This window comes from Mya arenaria, chromosome 1 (genome assembly GCF_026914265.1).
Source record: "Mya arenaria isolate MELC-2E11 chromosome 1, ASM2691426v1".
NCBI lineage: Eukaryota > Metazoa > Mollusca > Bivalvia > Myida > Myidae > Mya > Mya arenaria.
The window spans coordinates 24994735-25019729 of record NC_069122.1 but is presented as its reverse complement, the minus strand read 5'-3'; the positions used below and the strand labels follow the sequence as shown (position 1 = coordinate 25019729).

At 38.0% G+C, this 24995-nt stretch overlaps 1 protein-coding gene across 2 annotated transcripts in view; it reads left to right on the top strand.

Moving 5' to 3' along the window:
* LOC128229427 (telomere-associated protein RIF1-like) overlaps positions 1-24995 on the top strand; it is a 238016-nt gene that overhangs the window by 59937 nt on the left and 153084 nt on the right. For both annotated transcript variants that reach the window (XM_052941345.1, XM_052941344.1), the window contains exons 8-14: positions 7151-7286; positions 7711-7862; positions 8847-8919; positions 14640-14801; positions 16151-16261; positions 20327-20484; positions 24079-24162. In XM_052941345.1, the coding sequence (XP_052797305.1) occupies positions 7151-7286; positions 7711-7862; positions 8847-8919; positions 14640-14801; positions 16151-16261; positions 20327-20484; positions 24079-24162 (876 nt within the window). The remainder of the gene's footprint in view (positions 1-7150; positions 7287-7710; positions 7863-8846; positions 8920-14639; positions 14802-16150; positions 16262-20326; positions 20485-24078; positions 24163-24995) is intronic.

Below are 24995 nucleotides of genomic sequence, written 5' to 3'. Positions count from 1 at the left end.
TTATTCTGAAATCTTTTTGGATACCTTTTCTTAATGTTTGCACTCTTGTTTCATCGCCTGAAGATTGCACAGGTTCATTGTTCGGATTCAGTGATTTTTTTTCATGAAATTTACGGCTGTTTCCCCTCGCCGAAAATCGTCCAATTTTCCCCCAAAATAGTCATATTTTCCAAAAAAAAGGTAAGCAATTCCCCTCAGAAATGAAACAAAAAATACACATATGAATTGTGCTTTTTGTTTTTATTTCGTAAAACAATGCATTTTAAACACGATGTGAACGCTCAACAATAGCAGGACTCCGTTCGATCCGGGATAGGGCCGGGAAATTACACCATTTCTTTCAGATCATCATCACCGAGACGCAGGTAATTCGCATAAAGACACAGATCAATTTGTTTACGATTATCGACGTTTTTACTTCAACTTTCCGGCAAACAATAACAAATAATAAGTGATGTTCTAATTACAATACATTTCAGTATTATTCTTTGTTTCTTATGTATGATTTTAATGTTCATTGAATTTGTATTTTACATGACGAGTTGCTCATGTTTTTATGATAGTAACTGCAATTTAAGAGATTGTATTAATAATTATGCTCAAAGTACAATGTTTTTTTGTTACTAAAAATATGTATGATTTCAGTGTAACTTTGTTTATTGGGTTTTTTAAGATCTTGCATTTAATTAACATATCACAAGACCAGAAAGCTGAAATTGCAATTTGTTTGGTGAGAAAGTGATAATGCTTAATCTTTGGCACAAAAATCATATTTTACATGTTTTGATGATAGTAATTGTCATTAAAGAGAGTTGAAACAGTTTTAATAGGTGTCTTTGTTACTGGTTATTTTAAATGACCATTTTAATGTTCATTGTATTTTCCCAATTTTGGGAATTAACGCGCTTATTTTCCCAATTGTAAAGCCACATGTGGTTTTGAAAATTTAAATAAAAATCACTGGGTTTACTTGATGATTTCAATTTGTTTTCTCTAAAACCAAACGCTGTCAGCTTCGATTGCATCAACATTTTGGATGCAGACGGAATTCCCGTGTGCAGATTGGTTGCAATGTTTTGCTGCTTATCATTCATTTCGCTAGGCGTAAAAAGTTATAACCCATCTACATTGTAATGACGTCACCAAGCAGAATCTGCGGTTTAGCCAATCAATGGGACTAGATAGTATTTGTCATGTCTAATTTTAGAACGTGGTGTGGGATTCCAACAAAATCAATATTCGCCCCCATGATTTTCGGACGCGCTTTATCTCGTGTGAAAAATGTATGCGTGATTATTATTTTTATTATTTTTTTGCGTGATTTTTCGTATTATTTTATGTGAGTGGGACCTCTGCATCATCAAGTTCATTCTATAAATCTACAAAATTTCATTCAGTTTTGGAACTTAATCTGGTCATTCAATATGTTTGACCACTTAGGAAATATGTAATATAATATTGGTTTCCACCAATTAACTTGAGCTACCATTGATGTATTGTTATGAAAGTTGGTGTTAAGATAGCTTATGTGAAGAGCTAGCATGGGTTACTTTTGAGGGGGGTCAGGGTCACTGTTACTAAAAAATAAAAAATGGTTTCCGCCAAATGACTTGAGTAAGAATTGATGGATAGTAATGAAAGTTGGTGTGTAGAAAGGTTTTATGAAGAGCTAGCTTGGGATTGCTAATTGGGTGGGATCAAGGTCAAGGTCACCATTACTAAAAATACAAAAATGTTGGAAACGTTGGTTTCCCCCCAATGACTAAGGCTAGCATTGATGGATAGTCATGAAACTTCAGAAAGTTGTTGTGTAGGTAGCTGATATAAAGAGCTAGCTTGGGATTTCTTTTCAGGGTCGTTGGGATCAAGGTCACTGTTACTTAAAATAGAAAAATGGTTTCTGCCCAATAATTAAGTAAGAATTGATAAATATTGATAGATAGTGATGAAAGTTGGTGTGTAGGTAGCTTATGTGAAGCGAGGGCTTTGGATTGCTTTTGAGGGGGGAGGGAGTAGGGTCATGGTCAGTGTTACTATATTTCCGCCCTTTATCTTGGGCTAGCATTGATGTATAGTTATGAAAGTTGGTGAGTAGGTAACTTATGTGAATAGGTAGCTTGGGATTGCTTTAAATTGGGTGGGATCAAGGTCAAGGTCAGTTGCTAAAAAAACAAAAATGGCCGAAATATTGGTTTTCGCCCAATAACTTGATTTGATGGATAGTAATAAAAGTTGGTGTGTGGGTAGCTTATGTGACAAGCTAGCTTGGGATGGCTTTTGAGGGGGTTGGGGTTAGGCTCAACGTCACTGTTATTTAAAATAGAAAATTGATTTTTGCCCAATTACTTTTGACTGCCACTTTTTTCTGACTCAAACAAGAATTTATTTTGCTATAATTTTTGATTACCCATATTAAAAACCTGGTTTTGCCGCTATGTTTATAGTTTGATTATCAATTGTAAAATTATCAAAGGCTGGAATGTTCTGAAGATACATCTTCTAATAAAATGATGTCATGACGTCAATATTTTTCCGTACTTGTATGTTAAAACCCCCCCACCTCATCCCTCTCATTTGTATTGGCGTATATGTGAGCTTAATGCTTTAACAGGGGCTATAGAGTTCAGGATTAATCCTGAAATCAAGATTTAGAGATTTTAACTTATGAGTAAATGTATAATGAAGTAATAAAGCAATGCTGAACTGTAATTTAATTCATGATGATATCAATTATTGATGTAGATAAACAAATATATACGTGGGTGAAAGTTTTCCGTAATAATACGGAATTCCGTATTTTCAGTCTTCTCAGTGGTCATTTTTCCAAATCGGGTAAATCCAGTGAGTTTTTAAGGGGGGGGGGGGGGGGGGGGGGGGTACCCCATCATCAACAACGCGATCTACTCAAAGTCGAAGACAAAACAAAGTTGTTAAATTTACTGGTTCCCAATTTCGTTCTATAAATAGCGTTGCCAAGTGTAGTAAAATTCTGTCGGTGATATCAGCCGAACGTTTCCGAAAACAGTCATTTCATTTCGTAAAAAAGCATCGTCATTCTGATGTTCTCCGAATAACCTCGGCAGTTTCCGCGCCAACAAAAACTTGGATGGCAGAATAAGCCGGTTTTCGCCAAATATTTACGGTCAGTACCACTTTTACGACATACCGCAAATTGGAGGCAAAATTAACTAAGAAATAAATCGAAATACTGCTGTCAAAATTGAACAATGCAGTTTCTACCCCCAGGGTATAATACGAAAGAGCTTGAACAGCCTGCGAAAAACAAATGGAGGTGGCAATGAATGTCAAAAGACGATTCGAAGGGTGTGAAATGGTCTGATTGGCTCCAAAAGATAAAAGTTTGTGATGTGGCTTTTTGCAGTCTGTGTGGGAAAACAATCAACTATTTTATTGTATGAATTACAGAGTAAAATGAATTCTTGATTAATGAGCAAGAATTTAAGTATTGAGGGATGTTTTTGTAAGGGGCTTTATGTATGTTGACAAAAGCTGCCAGAAATATCATAAATATACAACATAGATTTCATTGATTAAAAGTCAGGAAAGGCTTTGCAATGTGTTTTTAAATGCTTAATTCCTGGAGCTTCTGGGGGCCTCTGGCCCCCTGGACCCCTTGCCAGGGCTTTGCCCTGGACCCACCAGGGGCCCTGCGGTCCCCTGGTCCCCAGCTTAAATTTACAGTATTTTGAAAATTTGCAACTTTCACCCATGTATATATATATATATATATTTTTTTTTTGGCTAGAATGAAACACTTGTATTGAAATCAACTGATGTTTTAGTATTATTCATACTTCTTTTCAACTTGCGGCAATTACAACAGTTTAAATATCATGCACATTAAGGCCAGAGTTTTTTATTTTTCGTTTTACGGGAAATTTTTCAAAAAATAGCGCCAGGAGGAGGGAATAAAATTAAGAAAAAGATGGATTTTCCGTATATTTTTCTTTTTTTCGCAAACTTTTATAGAATGTATGTTTTGAAGTTGTGCACACTTGTTTTGTACTCCATACTGCCTGTTGTATAATAGATCTGTATAATAAAGTCAAAACAAGATGTCATTTTCACAAGAAGCCACAATAATGCACCAGTCAATTGTAACCATGCCCGACCCAGGTTCGGCCAATTCTTGGTAAAACCTGCCCTGTGGGGACAAACTACTGGTCAAATCCCCACCTTATTCCCCCCCACCCCAAGGTGAGGCCCATTCCCCATAATTTTGGCGAAAAAACAAAACCACCACATTCACTAGGCACTGTGGGGCGACCTGGAAGATAAAATCACGGCCCATTTCTCTCATTATCCCCTATATAACCCCGGACCTGGAGGGCCGTGGTACAATTGACTGGTGCATAATCTGGTGCATAATGCATGTTTAAGGAACTTTTTTTAATATTTGGATATTTATTTTACTCCTTAAATGCCACATTATTAGTCAACTGATTTACACCAATTTAAATATATTCTTCAACTATGACTCCAAAGTATTAAACACTTCACTGTTAAATAAAAATACACATAAATTAGTATATAGTTTTTTTTATTTATATATGCATGATTTTAATATGAGCATCTATACTTTTGTAGTGCTTCTAATAGTCACTGAAACTGGCAAAACATGAGGCATCTGGCACATTGTTTGTGTCTCAAATGTTGATTAATATCATTTTGGTTACATATATTGAGATAAACAACACATCTGAAGAAATTTAATGTCTATGATGTACAAGAAAAGAAACAAGGTATGTAACTCAAACTTACCAGATTTCACTGTAGATTCCATTTGGTTTAGTTTCTTAATCAACATACATACAATCCATTTTAAAATGGGTGACATGAAAAGAGGAGTCAAAGCCCATTAAAATGGTATGCAATATGTTGGTATAAGTTTATTGTCTTTAGACAAACGAGCCAAATCCAATGTCACATTCTCGTCTTCGTCTGTAGTCAGAAACTGTACAGCAAATTCTAATTCTCAGTGTATCCCCATGTAAACAGGTCTACACACAGAAATATTTAAGTGATTTTATGCTTTGGTATAAAGAAAATATAATTCCGTTCCGAAATATCAAAATGCCTGATTTTATGAACAACAGTATAAGTCTTCAAACTCAATCCCCTTTAAAATTTCGTAAAAGGCAGCCATTTTCCTTACAAGCGCTTAGATGATGATAATAAGCAAGTTTCAAGTTATATTTTCATCATTGCATATAATATGCATGTGATATCACAAAACAATAAAACATATTTCAGTTGACATCATAAGCAAAAGCGCCGGCTTCCGCCATCTTGAAAATTGTGCGCGATATTTTTTTGTTGTTGTGAAATTAGCATTAGGTTAAATAGGTTAAATAACACTAATTTTTATTTTCTATCGGAGATCGAAGAAACGGGCGGCGGAAAAAATATAAATAAAGTTAGGAATTTGAATCTTTTTCTTATTTGGGTTTTGCAATATTTAGGTACGGCGCTCCCGTAAAACGATATATATAAAAACTCTGGCCTAAATATTTTCCTGGTCCTTCTCTTAAGTATAATAATTTGAAAAATAACAAAGATTGTGTGAATCCTATACCAAATACTTATAATTTTTTGGTGAAATGTAATTGTAAAGATGATACTTTGTAAGGTTTTAAAAATGATTTTGATATTATAGATGCTTATTAAATGCAGATTGAAAAAGCGTTAACCAAACTAATGCGGGTCACATGAATGCTTGAAGACAAGTGCGTAGGTATCGGTGGAAAGAATTGATACGGTACAGGTACACCATAGTTGACAGCGGTGACGACAATGCTGTTATTCATTAAGCAACAAAAGCAAAAAGGCACAAAATTCACAAACAGTGAGCAATGGGAGAAATTGCAATAATTGCTCACTAAAATTATCCAAGAACACATGCTACAAAAACTGTTGGAAGTACCTTAAAATCAAAATAAATGAATGAAACAATTTCAAAATAGATCTTAGCCCCTTTATCTTGCTTAACCCATTAGCACATAGGCAAGTGGCCAGATTACACCTCCCAGTCAATAGCCAACTTACTGATAAGCAGTCCTTATTTGTATAGGCATTTCAGGGGGATCAAAAAAAGAGCAAATTATTACAGCAGTATGACCTTAAAGGTACTCTATGTCCTTATATGCAACATTCCATTGTGAAAACATAAGTGTGACCTTGACCTTAGGTTTATCAATCAAATTTGATGTTTGTTATACGTGTGAATCACTGAATGTATTGATTTTGAATAAGAGTGTCACTTTTAATCAAAGGGTAAAAAAATGCTGGGATCGATCTAAATTTTATTACCCCTATCATAAAAAAGACCCATCTGGATTAAAAAGATATTCTTGTGTATAATTCACAGAAATATGGCAGGAATATCCGGTGTCATCAAGCTGAGAGATCCAGTCCAGGGTGTCTGTTTAACTTTATTACCCCCTCATAAAATGTTTACAAAAAAAAAGCTGATAAATGTTTTTCCAGTATGTATAATGTATCTAGATTACCAAACGCTTGCATAAATGTGTTTACCTGACCTATTTTACGGCCAGAACCATGCTGGGCATCAATCAGCTCCACAGAAAATTTACTCATCATTTTCTCAGCTACTTATTGTTTCTATTGTTTGTAAACAAAATATTATCTTCAAATAATTATAATCTTTATTGATTTTAATGTTAAGTTGAACTGACATAATATATTTAATGATTTACGCATCAATGCATTTGGGGACTTCTCATACAGTACTCGGCCTCGTGGTCTTATTACGTCACAGTGGGATATCACACCTGCAATTGGCAGTATAAATTATCGCCTTCTAATTTTAGCAGACGATTTTCAAGAAAAAATCGATAACCAAACAGTTAAGCTTTAGTTTTATAAACATCTGGGATATTGTTTACAAAAGAAGATGCAAAATTGAAATATTGAAATGACCCTATGGAGATATGCGGGCGAAGCGTTTACATCCAGTAGTGGATAGGGTCGGCCAGATGCGGCAACATCTGCTAATGGGCTATGTCAGCCAAAATTGTATACATGCACTATAAGGGTTAAGGCATGAATCAGACCTCCAGCTATTTTGCATGAATGACAATTACCAACTGTGAGAACCCCTGTTTTCTAGGAGCTGCATTCATCCTCCCAGTTGAATGAACTACTGCCTGTTGTGGAACTCGGCTTCAAGTGTATCAGTCCGGACGTGAAGGTGGCTGCATTCCATGCATGGCAACATCTCATTGATAATTTCAGCCTCAGTCAAGGTTTGTCATGGCTGTATGTTTTTTTTAGAAAATATCAGAATGGTCTGTTTGTAGAACTTCTGTTCGTATGTAATACTAATTTAACAGTATTTTCAATAAACCCACACCTGAACATCATTGATATGATTTTTAGCTTGTCTGTTTTTCTTTATTCAAATGTATTATAGTGGTGGGCCGATTATCGCTGGAAGGAGAGATTTACATGACAAGTTATATGATAACATAAGGCTGAAACATCCTGATATAAATATTCATAACTGTAAAACTATTCGAGTAATTTACTTGTCACATGTTAACACTAGCTGAACAAATGCACAAAGGACTTGATGTCAGTATATTTATTTTTTTTAACTAAGGAGGTAATTCCTTAGGACGGTCTTAAGATCTGATTTAAGCTACAAATCAATTACTATTCTGTTAACAGCTGTGATACATGACCCGAAGAGAATCAAGCTTTGTATGCAGGTATTCAACCATAACAACACCAAAACAGAACCAGTTGCCATGGCGAAACTCAAAGTGTGGTGGCATTTTATCTGGTTGCTTGGCAACAAGTTTTCAACTTATTTTGATATGGTATGTTAATTTTGAATGTTCTTTGAAATGAAGAAATGTATGTAGATTATTTGGACTGATTTCATGATTTGAATACAGCAACTGGCACATATGCATGTATCCAGGCATGCGAATCTTTAGTTTTTAGATTGATGCAAAAACGCAGCAATTTCCTCCAATTGGAAAGATTCACTCATGGGAAGGATTCGCATAAAAATGCCTTAAATGAATCTATCGGTTCTTCATTTTTAATGAATTTATTATTTAACACTTAGTTATTGAAAAATATTACTAATTAGTCTTTTTCTTTTTAAAAAATTATGTTTCATTTTCTCCCACAATTTAAATGGAGCCAATTTCCTAATGTGAAAAGCTTAATAAAAGCCATTTTCCAATGGGAAGGCCATTTTCCATGGGATTTCCATTGGAAAAGTTTACTTTAACTACAAAAATAACATATTTCTAAATCAAATATCAGAAATAAAAAAAAATATCTCTTATTAGATTCACCAAACCCCTTTTAATAATACACAAATAAAAAACATCGGGTGAAGAACAAAGAAAATAAGTTGCAAACAGTCTGGATTTCCATTTTTTGTGAAAAATCTTCCTTTTCCCCCTATATTGTAATAAAATACTCACTTTTTTTGTTTTTGAAAAGGGCTAGGGCAGCTTTCCCTCAGTGCGAGAAAACACACCTGGACATGTTTAATTATGTCCAACAATTGCATTAAAAAGTGTTAAAAAGACACAAGTTGACATGCACTCAATTTTGCATTAAATTATCATCTCTGTGTACATAATTTGCAATAAATAATTTAAATTTTATGGGAAGGAAGGGAATGTTGTCATGAGTCAACTGATGCTAATCTCATTATGTATATTTAGTATACATGGCAGTATTATCAGGGGTGAAATAAATAAAACTGCCATTTAATAATATTATGAGCAGAAAGAACTCTGTAGTGTTTATTCCTTAAAATGTCAATGTTTGTATACATGCAGGTTGGTGTTCCATTTCTACGGTTTTGTATTGGAGGCACCACAGTAGCACAAAAGGGGCCGGGCTCCACACCCAGTAAGTTGGAGGGAATAATACATCAGAATAACAGTAGGGGGAGGGCTCCACACCCAGTAAGTTGGAGGGATAAAACATCAGTAAAACACTAGGGGGAGGGCTCCACACCCAGTTAAAATGGACGAAATAGTACATCAGAATAACGGTAGGGGCCGGGCTCAACACCCAGTAAGTTGGAGGGAATAATACATCAGAATAACAGTAGGGGCCGGGCTCAACACCCAGTAAGTTGGAGGGAATAATACATCAGAATAACAGTAGGGGCCGGGCTCCACACCCAGTAAGTTGGAGGGAATAATACATCAGAATAACAGTAGGGGCAGGCTTCGCACCCAGTAAGTTGGAGGAAATAATACATCAGAATAACAGTAGGGGCTGGGCTCCACACCCAGTAAGTTGGAGGGAATAATACATCAGAATAACAGTAGGGGCAGGCTTCGCACCCAGTAAGTTGGAGGGAATAAAACATCAGTATAACAGTAGGGGCTGTGCTCAACACCCAGTAAGTTGGAGGGAATAATACATCAGAATAACAGTAGGGGCTGGGCTCAACACCCAGTAAGTTGGAGGGAATAATACATCAGAATAACAGTAGGGGCGGGCTTCGCACCCAGTAAGTTGGAGGGAATAAAACATCAGTATAACAGTAGGGGCTGGGCTCAACACCCAGTAAGTTGGAGGGAATAAAACATCAGCATAACAGTAGGGGCCGGGCTCCACACCCAGTAAGTTGGAGGGAATAATACATCAGAATAACAGTAGGGGACGGGCTCCACACCCAGTAAGTTGGAGACAATAAATTCATCAGGATTACAGAAGCGGCGGGCTCCGCACCCAGTTAGTTGGAGGGAATAATACATCAGAATAACAGTAGGGGCCAGGCTACACACCCAGTAAGTTGGAGGGAATAATACATCAGAATAACAGTAGGGGGAGGGCTCCACACCTAGTAAGTTGGAGGGAATAATACATCAGAATAACAGTAGGGGGAGGGCTTCAGACCCAGTAAGTTGGAGGGAATAATACATCAGAATAACAGTAGGGGCAGGCTTCGCACCCAGTAAGTTGGAGGGAATAAAACATCAGTATAACAGTAGGGGCCGGGCTCCACACCCAGTAAGTTGGAGGGAATAATACATCAGAATAACAGTAGGGGGAGGGCTCCACACCCAGTAAGTTGGAGGGAATAATACATCAGAATAACAGTAGGGGCCAGGCTACACACCCAGTAAGTTGGAGGGAATAATACATCAGAATAACAGTAGGGGGAGGGCTCCACACCCAGTAAGTTGGAGGGAATAATACATCAGAATAACAGTAGGGGCAGGCTTCGCACCCAGTAAGTTGGAGGGAATAAAACATCAGTATAACAGTAGGGGCTGTGCTCAACACCCAGTAAGTTGGAGGGAATAAAACATCAGAATAACAGTAGGGGCTGTGCTCAACACCCAGTAAGTTGGAGGGAATAATACATCAGAATAACAGTAGGGGCCGGGCTCCACACCCAGTAAGTTGGAGGGAATAATACATCAGAATAACAGTAGGGGCCGGGCTCCACACCCAGTAAGTTGGAGGGAATAATACATCAGTATAACAGTAGGGGCCGGGCTCCACACCCAGTAAGTTGGAGGGAATAATACCTCAGAATAACAGTAGGGGCCGGGCTCCACACCCAGTAAGTTGGAGGGAATAATACATCAGTATAACAGTAGGGGCCGGGCTCCACACCCAGTAAGTTGGAGGGAATAATACATCAGAATAACAGTAGGGGCCGGGCTCAACACCCAGTAAGTTGGAGGGAATAAAACATCAGAATAACAGTAGGGGCTGGGCTCAACACCCAGTAAGTTGGAGGGAATAATACATCAGAATAACAGTAGGGGCAGGCTTCGCACCCAGTAAGTTGGAGGGAATAAAACATCAGTATAACAGTAGGGGCTGGGCTCAACACCCAGTAAGTTGGAGGGAATAAAACATCAGCATAACAGTAGGGGCCGGGCTCCACACCCAGTAAGTTGGAGGGAATAATACATCAGTATAACAGTAGGGGCCAGGCTACACACCCAGTAAGTTAGAGGGAATAATACATCAGCATAACAGTAGGGGCCGGGCTCCACACCCAGTAAGTTGGAGGGAATAATACATCAGTATAACAGTAGGGGCCGGGCTACACACCCAGTAAGTTGGAGGGAATAATACATCAGAATAACAGTAGGGGGAGGGCTCCACACCCAGTAAGTTGGAGGGAATAATACATCAGAATAACAGTAGGGGCCGGGCTCCACACCCAGTAAGTTGGAGGGAATAATACATCAGAATAACAGTAGGGGACGGGCTCCACACCCAATAAGTTGGAGACAATAAATTCATCAGAATTACAGAAGCGGCGGGCTCCGCACCCAGTTAGTTGGAGGGAATAATACATCAGAATAACAGTAGGGGCCAGGCTACACACCCAGTAAGTTGGAGGGAATAATACATCAGAATAACAATAGGGGGAGGGCTCCACACCTAGTAAGTTGGAGGGAATAATACATCAGAATAACAGTAGGGGGAGGGCTTCAGACCCAGTTAGTTGGAGGGAATAATACATCAGAATAACAGTAGGGGCAGGCTTCGCACCCAGTAAGTTGGAGGGAATAAAACATCAGTATAACAGTAGGGGCCGGGCTCCACACCCAGTAAGTTGGAGGGAATAATACATCAGAATAACAGTAGGGGGAGGGCTCCACACCCAGTAAGTTGGAGGGAATAATACATCAGAATAACAGTAGGGGCCAGGCTCCACACCCAGTAAGTTGGAGGGAATAATACATCAGAATAACAGTAGGGGGAGGGCTCCACACCTAGTAAGTTGGAGGGAATAATACATCAGAATAACAGTAGGGGGAGGGCTCCAGACCCAGTTAGTTGGAGGGAATAATACATCAGAATAACAGTAGGGGCAGGCTTCGCACCCAGTAAGTTGGAGGGAATAAAACATCAGTATAACAGTAGGGGCCGGGCTCCACACCCAGTAAGTTGGAGGGAATAATACATCAGAATAACAGTAGGGGGAGGGCTCCACACCCAGTAAGTTGGAGGGAATAATACATCAGAATAACAGTAGGGGCAGGCTTCGCACCCAGTAAGTTGGAGGGAATAAATACATCAGTATAACTGTAGGGGCTAGGCTCCGCACCCATAAGTTGGAGGGAATAATATATCCGAATAACTATAGGGGCCAGGCTACACACCCAGTAAGTTGGAGGGAAAAATACCTCAGAATAACAGTAGGGGCCGGGCTCCGCACCCAATAAGTTGGAGGGAATAAAACATCAGTATAACAGTAGGGGCTGGGCTCAGCACCCAGTAAGTTGGAGGGAATAAAACATCAGTATAACAGTAGGGGCTGTGCTCAACACCCAGTAAGTTGGAGGGAATAATACATCAGTATAACAGTAGGGGCCGGGCTCCGCACCCAGTAAGTTGGAGGGAATAATACATCAGAATAACAGTAGGGGCCGGGCTCCACACCCAGTAAGTTGGAGGGAATAAAACATCAGTATAAGAGTAGGGGCCTGGCTCCACACCCAGAAAGTTGGAGGGAATAAAACATCAGTATAACAGTAGGGGTCAGGCTCTGCACCCAGAAAGTTGGAGGGAATAAAACATCAGTATAACAGTAGGGGTCAGGCTCTGCACCCAGTAAGTTGGAGGGAATAAAACATCAGAATAACAGTAGGGGCCGGGCTTCGCAACCAGTAAGTTGGAGGGAATAAAACATCAGAATAACAGTAGGGGCCGGGCTTCGCACCCAGTAAGTTGGAGGAAATAATACATCAGTATAACAGTAGGGGCCGGGCTCCACACCCAGTAAGTTGGAGGGAATAATACATCAGAATAACTCAAGGGGCCGGGCTACACACCCAGTAAGTTGGAGGGAATAAAACATCAGAATAACAGTAGGGGTCAGGCTCCACACCCAGTAAGTTGGAGGGAATAATACATCAGTATAACAGTAGGGGCCGGGCTCCACACCCAGTAAGTTGGAGGAAATAATACATCAGAATAACACAAGGGGCCGGGCTACACACCCAGTAAGTTGGAGGGAATAATTCATCAGAATAACAGTAGGGGCCGGGCTACCCACCCAGTAAGTTGGAGGGAATAATACATCAGAATAACAGTAGGGGGAGGGGTCCACACCCAGTAAGTTGGAGGGAATAATACATCAGAATAACAGTAGGGGCCGGGCTCCAGACCCAGTTAGTTGGAGGAAATAATACATCAGTATAACAGTAGGGGCCGGGCTCCACACCCAGTAAGTTGGAGGAAATAATACATCAGTATAACAGTAGGGGCCGGGCTCCACATCCAGTAAGTTGGAGGAAAAAATACACCATTATAACAGTAAGGGGAGGGCTCCACACCCAGTAAGTTGGAGGAAATAATACATCAGTATAACAGTAGGGGCCGGGCTCCACACCCAGTAAGTTGGAGGAAATAATACATCAGTATAACAGTAGGGGCCGGGCTCCACACCCAGTAAGTTGGAGGGAATAAAACATCAGTATAACAGTAGGGGCCGGGCTCCACACCCAGTAAGTTGGAGGAAAAAATACATCATTATAACAGTAAGGGGAGGGCTCCACACCCAGTAAGTTGGAGGAAATAATACATCAGTATAACAGTAGTGGCCGGGCTCCACATCCAGTAAGTTGGAGGAAAAAATACACCATTATAACAGTAAGGGGAGGGCTCCACACCCAGTAAGTTGGAGGGAATAGTACATCAGAATAAGGGGAGGGGGAGGGCTCCACACCCAGTAAGTTGGAGGTAATAATACATCAGAATAATGCTAGGGGGAGTGCTCCACACCAAGTAAGTTGGAGGGAAATACATCAGTATACAACACTAGGGGCCAGAAAACAAGGGGCTGGGCGCCATCATAAATTAGTTTGAGATAAAATCAGTGAACAGTGTTTTTTTGGCACATTTTAGAGCTGAAATTTGTCACCTTTCCCCTCCTGAAAAAGTTTATTGAGGATGATTGTTTGTTTCAGTGTAAGATCGTTTTATATTTAACCCTGTGAGCACTAAAAGTTATATTTTAGGAGTGGAGTAATTGCCCTTTAAATATAGAATATACCAGAAATTGGTCTTGTCAGATCAATAACTTTAGAAGCCTTTGTCTGATCATCACCAGATTTACACCACATGTTTATGGGCAGAATGTCTTGGTCCACTCAGTAAATTTGGCTAACATACAGCCAGTTATCACCACACTATTTAATGTCCTAAAATAGGATGTGTTTAATTTGTGATAGTTGGCCCCTCTTGTTCTTTCTTATAATTGTCAAAAATATTTGAGAAATAGGCAGCAAGTTAGCATGAGAATTGCCCGTTTGATCATGTGCATTTAAAAGATTTTTTAAAAATCTTCACCATAATAAGGTGTAGTGTCACAGGTTCCACATTTAGTATTTAACACCATGTTATTCTTGTTGCAATTGCATGGAAGAGCAATATGCCAAAAGCTCCTTCAATGGGCTCGACATGTATTTGACCTGCCTGAGGATTGAACCGAGGATCCTTTGCTTGCAAGTCAGATGTTCTATAACTGAGCTAACCAGCTTGGATAAATCAAATACTCCCTGAGCTGTGTGAGTCAGTACCATGACACATGGCGGATATCTTTAGTTTCAGTGTAAACTCAAGAAAACAATTGTTTTTCTCAGAAATGTTGCCAAACGGAGGAAGCCCAGCCACGCCTCATCTCAAGTTGACCAGTCCTGGCCACACCCACCTGCCTGTGTTTTCACGGTTACAGTTGCTAGGAATTGAAGCACTCGCTCACTTCTTTGGTAATCCAGGGAATGAGGCTTTTCAGACAGAACTGGGTAATAAATGCTTTATTTAGCTCTACTGGCCAAAGGCCAGAGGAGCTTATGCGATGGTAATGTGTACTTAGTATGTGCGTCCATGCGTCTGAAAACAATTTCTTGTTAACACGATACAGCCTTCAGTTTTGATTGTATCTCGATGAAACTTGTACAGTATCTACATATCCATTAGAGCTCGGTTCCTTTCGAAACCCAGCCAGTCTGCCCATGCATGCCTAGATTATGGGCCTTGATAGTATAAAAAATCAGTGCACCTGTAAACAATTCCTTGTTAACATGATACAGCCTTCAGTTTTGATTGTATTTTGATGAAACTTGTACAGTATCTACATATCCATTAGAGCTCGGTTCTTTTCGAAAACCAGCTAGATCTGCCCATGCATGCCTAGATTATGGGCCTTGATAGTATAAAAAAATGCTATTGTGTAAAAAATGCTTGCGAACATGATACAGTCTTCAGTTTTGATTGTTTCTGGATGAAACTTGTACAGTATTCAGATTTCCTTAAGATGTTGGTTCTTTTCGAAAACAGTGATGTTGACCACACAAACCCAGCCAGTAGAGCATAGACCCTTTTGGGCCTCTTGTTTATTCTTCTACTCAAAGTATGTACATGTAAGCCTTAGCACTAGATATATAAGAGAAGGATTTTGTCAGATATTTATTTAATGGAACAAAATCACTCTAATTGGATTCAGTGATATTTTTATTAGCTCACCAGAGAACAAAGTGAGCTATTGTGATCAGTCTTTGTCAGGCGTCCATTCGTGAGTCTGTCTAAAAAAAGTCCTGTCAGTGTGCAGGTATCTGTACCAAGTGCTGTCAGTGTGCAGTCAATTATCAAGTCCGGTCAGTGTGCAGGCAACTGAACAAAGTCCTGTCAGGGTGCAGGTATGAGAATCAAATTCTGTCAGTGTGCAGGCAATCATCAAGTCCTGTCAGTGTGCAGGCAACTGAACAAAAACCTGTCAGTGTGCAGTCAATCACCAAGTCCTGTCAGTGTGCAGGAAACTGTGACAAGTCCTGTCAGTGTGCAGGCAACTGTAGCAAGTCCTGTCAGTGAATATCCAGGCAACATGTTTGACCAGTATGTTTTTCAATAATCTTTGAGAACAAATATCAAGCAATATTGATTACAATGGTTAAACTCTCTTTTTTTCTCAGGTGAGCTATTTAGGGCCATCATGGATGGCCTGTTGTTGTAATATAATATTTAGTGAAAGTGTTGCTATAAGTATAACTGGTATATATGATAGTATTTTTTGGGAACATCAACTTCAAGTTCAAAAATCTATTTTCATTGGAAGCATCTCTGTTATATACATAACCGTGGTATGGCATTTCAGATGCTCTACAGCATGAGGTTGTGACAGGTCCGTCCTTCTTCATTAAACATTCTTCCATATTGATATCGATGGCAACAGAACTCTTCAACAGTCAGGGTGCCAGCTGCCCAGGTCAGTAGAAAATAATGAACACGAGATATGAAAGATTACTTTTGATATTAAAGTTTACTTGCAACTTACATGACACTTGTTGTCTGCAGCCATTCAATTAACCTGAAAAGAGGTTATATATTGTCAATTAATAATTATACCTCCACAAACAAAGTTTGAGGGGGTATATAGGAGTGAGCTTGTCGGTCGGTCGGTCTGTCGGTTTTCATGGTTTCCGGACGATAACTCGTGAAAGGCTAGACAGATTTGAAAAATTTTTGGTACACAGGTGTAACATCAGAAGATACAGGTCAAGTTCGATATTGGGGCTGGTGGGGCCAAGGTCAAGGTCACTGTTACTAAAAATAGAAAAACGGTTTCCGGACGATAACTCATGAAAGGCTTGACAGATTTGAAATTTTTTTGGTACACAGGTGTAACATCAGAAGATACAGGTCAAGTTCAATATTGGGGCTGGTGGGGCCAAGGTCAAGGTCACTGCAACTAAAAAAAGAAAAACAGTTTCCGGATGATAACTCATGAAAGGCTTGACAGATTTGAACAATTTTTGGTACACAGGTGTAACATCAGAAGATACAGATCAAGTTAATGAGCTTGTCGGTCGGTCGGTCGGTCGGTCGTTTTTCATGGTTTCCGGACGATAACTCATGAAAGGCTTGACAGATTTGAAAAATTTTTGGTACACAGGTGTAACATCAGAAGATACAGGTCAAGTTCGATATTGGGGCTGGTGGGGCCAAGGTAAAGGTCACTGTTACTAAAAAAAGAAAAACGGTTTCTGGACGATAACTCATGAAAGGCTGAACGGATTTGAACAATTTTTGGTACACAGGTGTAACATCAGAAGATACAGCTCTAGTTCGATATTGGGGCTGGTGGGGTCAAGGTCACTGTTACTAAAAATAGAAAAAATGTTTGGACGATAGCTCATGAAAGGCTTGACAGATTTGAACATTTTTTGGTACACAGGTGTAACATCAGAAGATACAGGTCAAGTTCGATAGATCCTTCAAAAACTAAATGAGCAAATATTTACCTTAAAAGTAATTGACACTTGGAAAGATGAACAAACAAAACAAATCCAGCATGCTTCATTTGAACCAGGTGCCAGTGGAATACCAGCAGAACTTAAGTATGGCATATTTGCCACAGTAGTGCTTACTACAAATATTGACCTGTCAGATGGACTTGTTAATTCGGCTACAGGAACAGTCCCGGGATTTATTCCCAGGTAGATAAGGATGAATTCAAGCCCAAATATGTACTTGTAAAATTTGATGATGATCGTGTTGGAAGAAAAGCTCGTGAATGCTCTAGATGTCTTATTCCAGAAGAGATCAGCTAAAGCATCAGCTAGTTTTTCTTGTCAGCAGTGTAACTTCTAAATTACTCAACAGATTTAAATAAAACAATACATGCATGATAAAAGAAGATGCAGTGTGCAGTAACCTTGGAGTTATGGCCTCTTTTCAGAGGAATGGTTTGCCATTCCTGTGTCCAGGCGGCATTTGGGGATATTCTTCACTCCTGTGACAGCTCTAGTTGTGGTTGGGGTACTATTGACAAGGTGGAGCAAGCTTCATGGCATCATGTTAAAGAATTGCCATTCTTTCTTTATGAGTGAACATTATTGAATGAAAACCACAATGCTGTTATTTTTTACTTACCATTATCACTCGTTGCATTGTGCCATAGATCATTATGAATAAACATTAATAGTATAAGGTCCATCGCAATTATTTTTTTATCTTCTTACATGATACTATTCCTTTTTATACGCCCGAAGGGTCATATTATGTTATGGCCTCCATCGTCTGTCCGTCTGTCTGTCTGTCTGTCCGTCTGTCCGTCCGTTAGCAATTCCGTGTCCAGGCCATAACTTGGTAACCAATAAAGCGATTTTCAAATAACTTTATACAAATCATCACTACATTAAAAGGATGTGTCGCGCGCAATTTCCAGGTCCATACCTCAAAGACTAGAATCACCATGGGGGGCTTTAGCAATTCTGTGTCGGGGCCACATCTTTGTTACTCGCCTGTTAGCAATTCCGTGTCCGGGCCATAACTTGGTAACTAATAAATCGATTTTCAAATAACTTTATACAAATCATCACTACATTTAAAGGACCTCAAGCCGAATCTTCTTCGGGCGTATAATGCTCCGTTTCGCGGTGCTCTTGTTTAGCTCTACTGGCCAAAGGCCAGAAGAGCTTATGCGATGGTAATGTGTATGTAGTATGTGCGTCCGTGCGTTCGTGCGTCTGTAATCAATTGCTTGTGAACACGATACAGTCTTCAGTTTTGATTGTATCTCGATGAAACTTGTACAGTATCTAGATATCCATTAGAGCTCGGTTCCTTTCGAAAACCAGCCAGATCTGCCCATAAATGCCTAGATTATGGGCCATGAAAGTTTTAAAGAAATGCTTTCTATTTTTAGCCAGGTCTGCATGAGCGAATTCTATTTTTAGCCAAGTTTACATGTACATGTAAATTCAAGTCTAGAGTTAAGGGAGACAATTTGCAAGTCTAGGATTTTGAGAGACAATTTGCTTTTTGCTTCTGCAGTTGATTTTGTGAATTACTCTGCCTTGTTCTTGTTGAAAGCCCAAAGGCCATTTTTTAGCTTTAAGTTCTGTAGTTTGCGCATTCATCTTAACAAAATTGGTTGTGAATGTTTAAGTTATGCACCTGGTGTCATTACTGGCCACACCCAGGGTTCACAGGTTTGGTTAAACATAAATCTGGAAAGGTTTGAAAATCTTTTTGTGTGTTCGTGCATCCATCTCAGCACAATTGATTGTGAATGTTTGTTCAAATTGATCAATGTTGTCCTAGGATGCTCTTGACTTTGACCTTTTGACCAACTTTTTTTAACTTTTAAAACTACAGAAATTTTTACTATGAGTACAGTTTTGAAAGCATTTTTTTTTTGTCAGATGACTTTTACTTGGCACATATTAAAATAGTTTATGCAACTAATCTGCTTACAATACTTTCTGGGCTCAGATGTTGAACGTGCTACGTTTTCAGGTAACCCAAACACAAAACATGAAGTATATGTCTGTTGCCTTTTACCCATACATACATGCTCTGGATTGATATGACCACAAAAGCCATGCCAGTAGAGCATAGGCCCTTTTGGGCCTCTTGTTATATTTAGCTCTATTGGGCAAAGGCTACAAGAGCTTATGCGATAGCGCGGTGTCAGTCTTCGGTGCGTTTGTATACAATGGCTTGTGAATGCAATACAGTCTTAAGTTTTGATTGTATCGTAATCATTCATATACATTAGTATCCATAAGAGCTCTGTTCCTTTCTTAAACCAGCCTGATCCGCCCATGCATGACTGGATTATGGCCCTTAAAATGTTGCAGCCCTTCAAAAGTATTTTCTTAGGGAGACAACTTTGTACCAAGAGTTGTGATTTATTGTAGTAGTTCTTTCTTTTGAGGGAGACAACTTTCTTTTCTCTAATGCCTAGTGCTAAGACATTTGGTGTGAAACATTGCCTGGTGGTAACAAAGGTTTAAAACTTACACTCAAGTGAGTGGTTTTTGAATATATATGTTTCAAAAGTTAAATATACACAGCATAGCACATGATCAAAATGTTTAATTATTGTCATTATTTTCTTAAAACCAGATTGAAAGTGTAAATAGCATGAACACTTACCTTGTTTACACAGAAAATTTGCTACAATAAAAATGTCTAATCGCCCTAGTCCATGACAGCTGGCCGTAATTAGCTCAAAGATCTACAATAGCATGCTTGACTTAATGCAGCAGTGCTGCTTGTATCACTGAGAATCGATAATGAAGCTGTTTATGCCCAAAGGGGCAACTGTCATAAAATAAAAATTAAAGAAATATGACATCCCAATAAGTAGAATTGAAAGATTGGTGCCAACCAATAGCACCAGTAGGAACCCTGCTGAAAAAGTTTTCTCATAATATTCTTATGATAAGTAACAGTTGAACGGTAACAAATAAGCCTACTTCAACCTGCATAACCTGCAACGATCATTGTATATATACATGTGAGCTGCTACATTTATCCCCAGATGGCCTGGTTTCGCACATTTGGCAGTGGATTGTGGCCCACTTCAAGAATGCTGTGGACAGTCCTGTGAAGCTGGACATCAGGGACACATTGAAGACCATACTTCTCAAGTTCCAGCTTGTGGTACTCAGTAGGAACTTGGACAACAGTTTGGTACTTGTAAGTATTGAATTAATGCTTTATTTTGTGAATGATTGTAGAAAGATAAAAATGCTGTGGACAGCCCTGTAAAGCTGGACAGCAAGGACTCTAACCATACACATGACCAATAAAAAAGTGTGTCTTTTATTACTTAAGAAACGTTCTTAAAGATGTTAGACATTATTTTTAGCTCGACTTTTCGAAGAATAAGGAGAGCTATACTACTCACCCTGGTGTCGGCGACTGCGTCACACCTTGGTTAAGGTTTTGCATGCAAGCACCTTTAAGTCATTATCTCAGTGTAACACATTTTGCCTTCGTCAGGATGGCTTCTATTCTAATTGACCGTTGGAACAATTTCGTCAAAAACAACAACAAAGACTTTCATTTCCGAAGACGTCTAATTTATGGCTCCCTTACTTAAATATACATGAAACACATGCATATAAATTAACGGGTTCATAGCGGTGCAACGCAGTGTCTCTTTGGAAGCAAAACAATCATTATTATCATGTCTGCGTAATTATAATCAGCGTTTTATCTTCTCAGTAAATAAATAATATTAGCTTTTAAATAGCAATGTAACTGTAGAATATATTTAGTTTGTGTTTAAATAGTGCCTACCAGTTTTGGAATTACATATGGCGTTGCCATTTTAGGATTTCTAAGATCTTGTCGTGTTAGAATGTTAATGGTTGAGTGATCAAAAATATAAGATATCCACTGCCAGATTGCGCCGCCTTATATACTCGACAGTCGGTTTGGATTTTAGGAATTAGGAATTCTGACCAATTAAAAAGTCTTTAGGAAATTACCAGCCAATGGCATAGGTGCTTGGAATTCCTAACCTTAGAAGGCAGTACTTCGGTCGAGCAAACAACAACAATATTATGCATAAATATCGAGTTCAACATACAAATATTAACAAAGGGCAGTAACTGTCATCATGGAAATATCAATTTAATGCTTTGTGACCTTGGTTCATTTGCAAAAGTCACAATCAAAATAATTTTCATAACTTCCGAGTTAGGAACGCGCGGATGTTACAAAATAGTTCAAATACATATCAGTTCAGAGTAATGCATCATGTGATGCATCTGTCGAATTACGATTTGCTATTAACAAATAACATTGTAAGACAGTTTTAAATTACATTAAAAGTTATAAATAACATTCATGTTCTGAAAATGAACCGATGTATCATGCCGCACTTGCAAGTTCCCTGGTCTCAAAATGGCGGAAATGACAGTTCCATGACAACTTTAGGAATTCCTAAAATCGTTAAATACTTCGAATAAACGTTATTTCACAAGATAAACTATGAATGATTACTTGCATACATTTGCATTGTATTATATTATTTGTGGATTAACATGTATACATAGTGTTTATGAGAATGAAACAGCAATTAAAGATGCACTTTTGCAGAGTCAAAATGTCTATGCATTAATTTATTACATCAGTAAATACATCATGTATTGCATTAAAACTTAAGATATGTATTCCCAACTATCTAACCTACTAAATAAATGAAGTTAGATAACACTTATTTAAATTTAATGCAAATAAGGGGCCTTTATTATTTGACTTAGAAATTCTGGTCAAGGTTTTGCATGTAAAGCACACATAGGTTAATATCTAAGCAAGTACTTGATGTATTGCATTAAGACTTTATACAATAGAACTCAACCATCCAACCTACTAAATTAACCAAGTTAGATAACTCTAGTTTGCATTAAATGCAAATAATTGCCTTTTTTTATTCGACTTAGAAATTCTGGTTAAGGTTTTGCATGTAAGCACACATAGGTTAATATTTCAGCAACTACTTGATGTATTGCATTGAGACTTATTAAAATGGTACTCAACCATCCAACTTAATTATTTAACCAAGATAACTGTAGTTTGCATTTATTGGAAAATAAATGCCCTAAATATAATGTCTCAAAAATTCTGGTTAAGGTTTTGCATGTGACCACATTTTAGTCAATATCTCAGCAAATACATCATGTATTGCATTGAAACTTTAGATATGTATTCCCAACTGTCTAACCTACTAAATTAATAAATTTAGATAACACTTTTTTGAATTTAATGCAAATTATGGGCCTTTATTATTTGACTTGGAAATTCTGGATAAGGTTTTGCGTGTAAGCACACATAGGTTAATATCTCAGCAACTACTTAATGTATTGCACTGAGACTTTGTACAATGGTACTCAACTATCCAATCTACTTAAACAACCAAGTAAGATAACTCTAGTTTGCATTAAATTCAAATTATATCCCTTTTTTATTTGACATAGAAATTCCAATACATCATGTATTGCATTGAAACTTAATACACAGGCTCCCAACCATTCAACCTTCTTAATAAATCAGGAAAGATAACTCCATCTGGCATATTATATAATTTTGCCCCTTTATTATGCGACTTAGAAATTCTGGTTAAGGTTTTGCATATATTCGCACATAGGTTAATACATCAGCAACTACTTTATGTATTGCATTGAGACTTTATACAATGGTATTCAACCACCCAAGGTAATTGAATAACCAAGTTAGATAACTGTATTTTGCAAATAATGACCCTTTATTATTGGACTTTTTTGGTTAAAATTTTGCATGTAACAACATTTATGTTAATATCTCGGCAAATACATCATGTATTGCATTGAAATCTAATCTAATTTTACAGTGATCAATGTTTTGCCAAAACTTTTCAATCCTTACACGGAAAAGCGGCGGAATAGTTGAGCGCGCTGTATCTGTGACAGCTCTTGTTGACACTTCAAAGTCGAACACAAAAAAATTGTGAAAATAACATGAAGGACTTAGGAGGTGGGAATAGTGGTCTGAAGAAAGGTGAAACATGGGGGACAATGGCAAATTGAATAGTTCACTTTGAATACTTAAAACTTAATTTTTATTGTGCTTATTGTGGCATATCCTATTAAATGAATCAGTTGAATTAACTATAACTAAAAGGGACTTGATAAAATGATATTGATCTTTTATGAACTTTTAATGATTTGTTTAAAATATCACCTAGGTTGATATGAGCTTGTTTTAATGTTCTGGCAATGTCATACAAACGAACATAATGCAAGTACTAATAATTGACTTTAATTTGTGGTCATTGAGGCTAAAGAATATATAATATAAACATATTAATAGTAACATAAACAATGATTAGGTACAACCCTGACCGTGTATGTTCATGTGAATACAGGGTATCCTTTAACATAGACAGTATGATTTCAGAATTAAAGGTCAGAATTTCTTTGGGATCTCAAATTCGTGGATATGCCAACACATGAAATCCACGAAAGTTTATGTCCTACGAATATTTATGATTTCACAGTATAATTATGTTCTTTAAGAATTCTGTTGACACATAATTCTACAATGAAGTTGACACATGTTCTTCAAGAACGCAGTAAATGTCACTGTGAAGCTGAACATTAGAGATACACTGTAGCTTGTAGTATTTGGAAATGAAGTAGTTCAATATCTATTTTTCAATCATTGTTCACTAGGCCTGTGTAAAATAATTATCTTTAAAGTCAACAGATTTCATGCACTACATGTTATTGTTGTTTACAATTCCAGGCTATGTTCAAGTCACTGTGCACTATATCCAAGAAGGTGATGTCTTCCACAGCTTACAATATACAGTCTGGTGAGACTGTCAATGTAAGAAGTTTGCTTAGTGCATCACTTCATGTATGGAATTTTGAGTATTTATATAAATGCCACCTTATCAAGGCGCTTATTGTAGGATGGTTTCTTCAAGACCATGTTTATGAGTTATTACAACTAGTGTTTTGAAACTACCGTAAATCATTGTAAATAGGACACATTTTTTCCCCCAGATTCTTAGAAATAAAATGCCTGCATATTGTATAAAGAATTAGGCTTTTGATGTTGTTTTTTTCCAAAGTCCATTTCAGACCGAAATATGTTCGTTTACATTTTACTTTAAATGGACGCTACTCACATCAATTGATGGTTTTAGTTATATTAAAGGCAGTAGAAAATGGGGCACAGGTAGCATGAGCAGAGAAAAACAAATGAAAGTAGTGATTTATTTTTTGAAGTTTCGAAATTGTACGATAGTTTTTACATAGTATGATTCTGAATTAAAAAGAAATATATGTACATCATGTGAGGTGGCATCATTGTGCTCTGCCGTTTGAAGGTGTGAAAAACTCCCTCTAATTTACGGCCGCTGCACTACTTTTAACTACCAATATTTTAAACTGTTGTAATGACAGTGTTGCTGTCCCATTTTACCATGGGTTTGCAGGGTTGTCATTATGAACCGATTGCCGATCAAATACATCGTTTAAAATCGTGAAAAAATCGGTTGCTTTTTCAGGAATTTTAAAATTGAGATCGAAGAAAAATGGCCGAAAAAGTCGAAGAAAATCGCCGTACTAATTGCCGATGAACACTGTATAGCGACACCGTTCCTTGTAGTACAAACGCTTGAAAAAAATAACACGGCGTTTGATTGATTACTCCAG